Source organism: Lactuca serriola, chromosome 5 (assembly GCF_051521515.1).
Source record: "Lactuca serriola cultivar US96UC23 chromosome 5, Lser_US96UC23_V15, whole genome shotgun sequence".
Classification (NCBI taxonomy): domain Eukaryota; kingdom Viridiplantae; phylum Streptophyta; class Magnoliopsida; order Asterales; family Asteraceae; genus Lactuca; species Lactuca serriola.
In genome coordinates, this window is record NC_136412.1 from 334974909 (window position 1) to 334984202 (window position 9294).

Below are 9294 nucleotides of genomic sequence, written 5' to 3' on the forward strand. Positions count from 1 at the left end.
CATAAAAACATTCTTCAGTGTGTATCGATCACGCCGGCGCCTTCCCACGGTCCTCGCTAGTACCTGAAACACATACATAACAACTGTAAGCATAAATGCTTAGTGAGTTCCCCAATATACAACTTACGCACGTACGCCTTTCCAGGCCCTGACCTTCCGGTCATCAACACCACGCCTTCCGGCCCACATAACATACATAGCACATATAACAAATATCTTACCACATATAGCATACATATCACATATCATACCTGACCTTCCGGTCACACAGTCAAACCCTTCCGGGTACAGTATAGTGAGAAGACTCACCTCGTAAAAGCTGGAAGCTAGCAAATCCTGAAATGACTCGTGCACAATCCGACGAGCTACAACCTCCCTATAACATCACATATCTCATTAACACTTATATCTTCTAAGTGTGACTATCCCTAAGAAGTCAGACTTAGGTCAACTCTGGTCAACGGTCAACGGTCAACTCGACCGGACTCGGCGAGTGCCATGGCGATTCGGCGAGTCTAGACGTCCTCCAACTCTCTGAGATTCCCTATCTACTCGTAGAGTATCCTCCTCGACCCGACGAGTTACTCCTGGAAGAATCGCGGGGCCACCCCGACTCCACTCGTCGAGTCTGAAGAACAGCTCGACGAGTTCCAGTCAATCTCCAAGCTACTCGCCGAGTCTGTTCATCGGACTCGGCGAGTCTACGCCATGCAGTCGATCAAACTGCTTCTTGAGATAAGTTTTGTCCCGAATACACAAACATGGGACCTTCTGGACCTCTAAAGGTCCTAATACAGGGTTATAGTCGATTGGGTAACAAGGTAATAATCCATCTAATCACCAAATGGGTTCCATAAACCCTAGATCCATGCACACATCAAAATAACAGAAATAATCCGAGATGTTACCTGAATAACGCACCCTCTGCGTCCCCAAACCTCAGAACTCGAATCCCTTGCAGTTCCTTTAGCCAAACTCTTCTCCTCCTTGCACCACAACTTCTTCAAGTCACCAATGGCCTTCAATCTTGCTCTAGATGCCCACAGCCGCTTAGGGTTCTTCTCAATTGACTAAAAGACGAACAATGACGGCATACAATGCGTTATATACGACCCAAACCTGAACGGTTAGGGTTTTCGCTAAACAGCGTCGACTCGCCGAGTCCATATCTGGACTCGTCGAGTCCAGTCGCGATCCCGCGACCAAGTCTGCGATCCTACTCGGCGAGTCTAGGCTCCAACTCGCCGAGTCCCCTCTTAAATCACCCCAAAAAACATAATTTAATAATACCTGAGATTCTGGGCTATTACATGATGTTTGTGTCATTGTGGGCATGGACTGGTTGAGCAGATTCGGTGCGGTTATTGACTGCGAGCGACAGCTGGTGACCATACGAGACCCTAGTAGGGGAGTTCTTACGGTGTATGGTGAGGGTACACGTTCAGGATCAGCGTTTTGTTCGGCCGCTAGGGCGAGGCAATGTCTACAGCAGGGCTGTAAGGGTTTTTTGGCGTATGTGATGGATACGCGGGTAGATTCCGAGAGACCGAGGTCAGTTGAGGAGGTTCCGGTAGTGCGTGAGTTCCCGGATGTATTTCCTGAGGAGTTGCCGGGTGTGCCTCCTGTGAGGCAAGTAGAGTTCAGTATCGACTTGGTTCCGGGGGCCGCGCCTATCGCTAAGGTGCCTTATCGCCTTGCACCTCCAGAGATGCAAGAGTTATCCTCGCAGCTTCAGGAGCTGCTGGGAAAGGGGTTTATTCGGCCGAGCAACTCGCCGTGGGGAGCGCCTATCCTGTTCGTCAAGAAAAAGGATGGTTCACACCGGATGTGCATTGATTACCGGGAGTTGAACAAGCTGACGGTCAAGAACCGTTACCCGTTGTCGAGGATCGACGATTTGTTCGATCAGTTGTAGGGAGCGTCTTGGTTCTCCAAGATCGATTTGAGGTCTGGATATCATCAGGTGAGGGTGCGAGATGAGGACGTCCAGAAGACAGCTTTCAGGACGCGTTATGGGCATTACGAGTTTGTGGTGATGCCTTTCGGGCTCACCAATGCCCCGGCAGTGTTCATGGATCTCATGAACCGAGTGTGCAGGCCGATGCTGGATCGGTCGGTGATTGTATTTATCGACGACATTCTGGTATATTCGAGATCTAGAGAGCAGCATGAGGAGCATTTGAGAGAGGTTCTCGGAGTTCTGAGATCGGAGAGGCTTTATGCCAAATTCTCCAAGTGTGATTTCTGGTTGCGGGAGGTCCAGTTCTTAGGACATCTCGTTAACCAGAAAGGGATATTGGTCGACCCAGCCAAGGTTGAGGCGGTGATGAGTTGGGAGGTGCCGAGGTCACCCTCCGAGATCAGGAGTTTCCTAGGGTTGGCAGGGTATTATCGGAGATTTATCAAGGATTTCTCTAAGATCGCAGTGCCACTCACCAGGTTGACCCGGAAGGGTGTTGCTTTTTCATGGGGCCCCGAGCAGCAGGCCTCCTTTGAGCCACTTCGCCAAAGGTTATGCGAAGCCCCGGTGTTAGCCCTCCCGGAAGGGATGGAGGACTTTGTGGTATACTGTGACGCATCGATTTTGGGGTTGGGGGCGGTGCTGATGCAGAGAGGGCATGTGATAGCATATGCATCGAGGCAGCTGGAGCCTCATGAGATGAGATACCCCACCCATGATCTAGAGTTGGGGGCAGTGGTGTTCGCCCTCAAGATTTGGCGTCACTACCTGTATGGGGTTCGGTGTACGATATACACGGACTATAAAAGTTTGAAATATTTGATGGATCAGCCCAACCTAAACATGCGACAGAGAAGGTGGTTGGATGTGGTCAAAGATTATGATTGTGAGATCCTGTACCACTCAGGCAATGCTAATGTTGTAGCCGATGCACTGAGCCGCAGGGCGGAGAGCACCCCGCTGCGGGATGTATGTTTGAGATTGACCGTGATAACTCCAGTGTTGGAAACAAAAAATAATGTCAAAACTGAAAAAAAAAACTTAATGTCTTTTGTGCATTTTGTTTTCATTTTTTACACGTCATCATGGATTGTTAACATGCCACATCATCAAAACTAATACGTTAGCATGCTATATCATTAGACAATCGGGTTGACCGGTTACATGGTCAGAATTATAACAAATTGGAAACAGAGTGTCCAATTTGAGACAAAAACTAACACAATGTCAAAATTGAATTTTCTTGTAAACTTAGTGACTTTGTGACATTTGTCATTTCATAAATATTATAAAAATAATCCATGCTTTTCATAAAATTACATAATTAATCCCTACAAAAAGCAAAATTATAGAAATTGTCTCCATGTTTGAGTGAAACAGTCATGTCTAATAACAAATTTACATAAATGTTTCGTATAAAAGAAACATCAAAAAAATTGTGTGAAAAATATAAGATTAATAAACTCGATCCAATGTATGGGCTACCCCACCAATTTTATTTTATTTTTAGTATTAGATTTGTTCATATAGTTTCATATTAAAAAACTTGTTTGGAACACATCGAAACTTTCTTGGTGTGGTCATTTTTAAAAATTAACTAATGCTAAAAATATGATAACACACATTTGATGATCACATGGTTCATTTGGCACAAATACGATAAACACACATTTTTTATCACATATTTCACTTGTCACTAGTTAGATATTATAAACCTGATCAATAAAGCATGTACAAATTTTAAACCCAAGTACTTGAATATTTTTATTACATGTTTCACTTGTTAGTTAAAGCATGCACAAATCTTAAACACGCCAACTTCAATATTTTTATTACATGTTTCACATGTTAGTTGTTAGCATGGTTTTAAAAGGCGCAGCATTGTGTGCAACCGTCACGAAATTGTTAAAGAAGAGTTTGTTAAGTGTAACGCAAACGTGTCAAAGTGCGTTTTATCGTATTATGACGAGAGTTTCTTTTTCCTGATCAGATACGAAACAATTAAATTTTTATTAACTTTTTTATATTAAGTATTGATATAACAGATATAAAAACTTGATATTTGATATAACTAAATAATTATGTCATTTATATTTTTTATGTATATATAAAATTTTCACGTTTTGAAAAATATTATAATTTGTCAAGGGTTTGAAAAATATTATAATTTGTCAAGGGTTAAATGTTGTAAGTACTTCTATACTTAATTGTTAATGAATCATTTATCCGTCTTAAAACTAAAACCAAATTAAATGAATTCTCACCTCCAAATACTTGCATTCTTTTGTGGTTGTTTTTATTATATGATTTAATACAAAGTGATCATTATTATTATATTAATGAAATAATTAGGTTTGAATAAACAAGTAAATAAATTATACATAAAAAATTACTTCATTTTACATAATTTTAAATCATTATAATTTAATTTTCAAACACAATAATTATTCTGAAAGCGAAATTCCAAACACTTGTTAAATATTATTTTACAAAAAATTAATATTTAAATAAGGGAAAGAGTGCACATTAAAATAGTGCTATTTCTTTTTAAATTGAAGTGCCACAGCACCATCTCCTCCAATCATCATCCACCACCTTCTCCTTTTCTTTCTCTCTCTCGTTTGGTATTCCTGCTTTTCCCTTCTCAAATTCATCATCTTTTTTCTGTTTTCCCTAAAGAAAAGGGCAGAAATCGTCCTCAAGTAACCCTTTTTCTCCTTCACATAACCCAAAGATCCAAGAATTCAACACATAATCTTTCCTATTTTGGAGAGAGAAGGGGTTTTAACTTTTTTTTTTGTGTATTTTCTTTACCATTTCAAGCTTTTAAGGAAACCCCCTTTGCATACACAACACTCTGTCTTCTCATTTTTTAACTACCAACTGCCTTTTTCCCCTTTCCTAAACGATATGTCAAGAACTTCCCTGTTTTCCAATTTTAGAAATCATCCCCCAATTTCTGTTATCAGTTCAGACTTCAGATCATGTTCAATGTTTCTAGGGTTTTCTTGATGTTTATCAATCTAATTTCGGGAATATATTGTGGTTAAGTTTCAAAAAGGTGTGTCTTTTAAAGATTCCTCAGGTGGTTGGGTGGTTGCCCATAGCAAACAGAAAAAAAAAAAAAAAAACTATTCTGATTCCTTTAAAATGCGTCTTGATTTTTAACCTTCTGTTACATAACCTTCCTACATTTGCTCCCCTGTTTTTTCTCTACTCCTAGTTTTCTAATATAAACTTCTAAAAATCCGATCTTGATTGTTTGGGGTGCTTTAATTAAGCTTCAATGAAGTGGGAAACAGATATCCTTTCGAATTCGTCAAGCTGGATGATGGAAGATAGCTTAAAGAGCAGAATATGGACTCCTCTTGAGAACAAATTGTTCGAGAATGCGCTTGCAAAGTTTGATAAAGACACCCCTGATCGGTGGCAGAGGGTGGCGGAGATGGTCCCGGGGAAGACGGTGGTGGATGTGATGCGACAGTATAAGGAATTGGAAGATGACGTGAGCAGTATTGAAGCAGGGCTATATCCCAACTATGGGTATAATAATAACTCTTGTCCTTTTACTTTAGAATGGGGGAATAATCATGGTTTGAATACGTCCAGGTCTCCGCCGTATGGCGGCGGAGGAAAGAGGTCTCCGGTGGATGTGATCGCTGCCGGTCGCCCTGTTGAACAAGAAAGGAAAAAGGGAGTTCCGTGGACAGAAGAAGAGCACAAGTAAGTCTCATGAACCCATTTCAGATTTCTTTTGCTTTCTTTGCTTTTTGCAATTTCTTGATAAATTTGATTGTAATCTGAAATGGGTATTTGGGAATTTGTTCACACAGATTGTTTCTATTGGGGCTAAAGAAGTATGGAAAAGGAGATTGGAGAAATATATCAAGAAATTACGTTGTGACAAGAACACCAACCCAAGTTGCAAGCCATGCTCAGAAGTATTTCATCCGGCAACTTTCCGGTGGGAAAGATAAGAGAAGAGCAAGCATTCATGATATAACAACAGTGAACGTTAATGAAAATCAAAACTCCTTGCCAAAAAATAAAAGAACATCACCGGAGCAATGTAAGTTTCAGTGGAGCCACCCCGGTGGTGGTGGTGGTGATGCAGCCATGGCATTCGACCAAACAAATGGGAGCATGTTTATGTCTCCGAGATACAAAGGTAATGGTGGTTTACATGAATTTTATGGTGGATCTCAGAGCATGGTTTTTCAGATGCAACCTGCGATGCATTACCCTCATGGATGAGCCAACATTTTCGTTTGATAACATATGTAGTGATAATTGAAAATGATTGTTTCTCTTTTTTGCTTGATTTAAGTAGTTTGTTACTTTGTTTATATGTTTTCTTTTTTGAGTTTTTTTTATCACTCTCTTGTTGTGTTATATCTATAATGTGAATATTGTAGTTTTTTAGCATCTTAGTCTTGGATCGATTTGATTAGATGACAAGTTGGTAACTTGGAGGAGGGTGACGAGGGTAATTATGTCTTTTACATAAGACAAAAGATTAATAACGAGTCTCTTTCCAAGTTGTTGTTTCATCTTTTGGATGAGATTAATTTTTTTTTGACTAATTGACATTAGAAAAGGATGCCAAATACAATAAAAAGCTGTCACATTGAGTTGTGTCTTTGTTAATAACTAGACGTTGCATCTTGTGTACCAAACAATCAGAGTTTACATGACATTAAAAAGAAAAAGGACCTCATAAACATCAATAGAACTTTTCCGTTAGAGTTGTATCAGTATATCGCATAACAAACAAAAACACTTTGTATTGTACTTAATCTATAATATACTAAGATATGACTTATTTGTGTCGATAGACAAAAATTGCAACTTTTTATATTCTCATCTAAAAAAGTAGATGGAATAGAGACATGTACGGCGTGTAAGACATGGATGGTCTTGTAATCATCGTTATATAAAAACATTACCTTAGAAAGTTTGTCCAATATTACAATGTCTCATATAACAAATATAACCTTATAAGCATTAAATGGTAAAACGATGGTTGCACTACTATACGCCCATTGTTACACATCAACGCGTGTATCATTCTAATATACCATACACTTGATGTGGAAATCAAGGTAGTCGATCCTTCCTAGTTTGCTAGTCACACCCGAATCTGAATCCCACTAGCACATGAAGCATCTTATGCTTCAAGAGCAAGACCACACATACCTTCTACATTTCCTTTATCTTGATGAAGATCTTTCTCAAATAATTGCCTTTTAAGATCCTATTTCCTCAACGATTAAACATAAAAGCATGATTTCCTTGTACAAAGTAAGATTCATCACACCAAGCCTATTTTTATTTTCTAGGCTAAAGTTATATGCTTGGACTCTTATTTTTTGGTTTTTAGTCATATATCATAAACCCTACCCATGACTGAATATCTATTAATATCTATTAGAGGTTTAAATATTTGGAGTTTCTATTGGTAGTAGTTTACCATCACATTTGTTTATTTATTTATCTATAAGTGTGGTTTGGTTGAATTCATAATTTTTGTCCTTAAGTTTAAAATTTCATATGTTACATCCCTATAATTTATAGTGTGTGAATATTATACTGCAGGTCTTTGCTCCATATAAAAAGACCACATTACATTTTTTTTCTTTTTTTTTTCTTTTAATATATATATATATATATATATATATATATATATATATATATATATATATATATTATTTGATCTTTATTTTAATAGAATAAATTTAGATTATTTATAAAATTATTTTAATTTTTTAAATCAATTATCTAAGTTATATAAATTCACATTATTATTTATTTTTAGATTTATTTATTTATCTTTCTTTTGATGATTTGAAAATCTTTTAATATTTTTGATGTTTTATTTTAATATATTATTTGATGTTGTTTTTTCAACGTTTTGTTCGTTTAAACTATATAATGATTTTTGTTACGCTTTATTCGAATAGACAAACTAAAATAATAACTTGGATATTTTTGACGTTTTATATGAATGTTTATTTGATGTTGTTTTTTAATGTTTTGTTCGTTTACATTATATAATGACGTTTTTTATATTTTTTTTTGAATAAATAAATTAAAATAATAAATTGCATAACTATAAATCATCCAATATAATTACTTAATGTTGTTTTTTATTTGTTTTTTGTTTACATCATTCACTTATATGTTAGTATTTGTTCTTTTATTCATTGTTAAAAAGTTTTATGGTTTTATGTGTTTTTTGGTTTACATAATTCGTTTATATAGGAGTGATTATTCATTTATTACCTATATAATTATATTTTTTCGCATAAATATTTATGAAAAAAAAACAAAGTAAAACTATTCAATGTAATATATATATATATATATATATATATATATATATATATATATATATATATATATATATATATATATATATATCGTTAAAAGAAAAAGAAAAAAATGGAAAATTAAATAATTTTATTGGAAGACTGATAGTTATCCGGGTTATTGTTTTAATTTTTTTATTCGAGAAAAAAAAAACGTCAAAAAAATCATTATATAATTTAAACAAACCGAAGGTCAAAAAAAACAACATTAAATAATATCTTCAAATAAAATGTCAAAAATAATAAATAATTTTTAACCACGAAAACAAAAATAAATAAATAAAGCTAATAATAATAATAATAATAAGTTTATATAGTTAGATATATTTTTAAAAAATTATAAATAGTCTATATTAGTTCTATTAAAATAAAGATAATAAACAATAATATATATATATATATATATATATATATATATATATATATATATATATATATATATAATAAAGGGCAAATCAATAGAAAATATATAAAGGTTTAAAAACCTTAAAGCCTAGAAAATCAATAGAAATACATAGAAAAAAATACTTTAAGATATCTAATCTCTTTCTTTGACTTTATAAGACGAAAAATTGCAAGTTTTGTAACAAATTCGTTGAAAAAAAATGAATTTTCTTTTTAATAAAAAACAAATTTTTTTTTTTTTAAATATTTTCAGTGATTTAATATAAAAAGTAGTGATTTTTAGTTTTGTAAAGTAAAAAAAAAATAGATTAAATATCTCAAAATATGTTTTCATACATTTGTAGAGTTTTTAGGGTTTTTTTTAGGTTTATGTATTTTCTATTGAAATATATATATATATATATATATATATATATATATATATATATATATATATATATATATATATATATATAAAGTAAATTGTTAAAAGAAAAAGAAAAAAAAAATGAGGAAATGGTAATTTGAGTTTTTTATATGGAATAAGGAGCTGCAGTATAATATTTACAAACCATAGGGTTG

At 34.8% G+C, this 9294-nt stretch overlaps 1 protein-coding gene across 2 annotated transcripts; it reads left to right on the plus strand.

The window, feature by feature from the left end:
- The first annotated feature begins 4512 nt into the window (after positions 1 to 4512).
- Positions 4513 to 6385, plus strand: LOC145055284 (transcription factor DIVARICATA-like). 2 transcript variants are annotated; one of them, XM_079003583.1, is made up of 3 exons: positions 4514 to 5503; positions 5570 to 5683; positions 5794 to 6385. In XM_079003583.1, exons 1-3 carry the CDS (start codon positions 5247 to 5249, stop codon positions 6212 to 6214), a joined length of 792 nt encoding a protein of 263 aa, XP_078859709.1. In that variant the 5' UTR covers positions 4514 to 5246; the 3' UTR covers positions 6215 to 6385. The 2 variants fall into 2 exon arrangements, with proteins under 2 accessions (XP_078859708.1, XP_078859709.1); XM_079003582.1 differs by having other exon boundaries at positions 4513 to 5683.
- The last annotated feature ends 2909 nt before the right edge of the window (positions 6386 to 9294 follow it).

Bases quoted from the DNA above. Each gene is read 5' to 3' on its own strand.
- LOC145055284 (XM_079003582.1), top strand. From the start codon at position 5,247: ATGAAGTGGGAAACAGATATCCTTTCGAATTCGTCAAGCTGGATGATG. The intron at 5,684-5,793 runs GTAAGTCTCATG...TTGTTCACACAG, and splicing joins TGGACAGAAGAAGAGCACAA to ATTGTTTCTATTGGGGCTAA.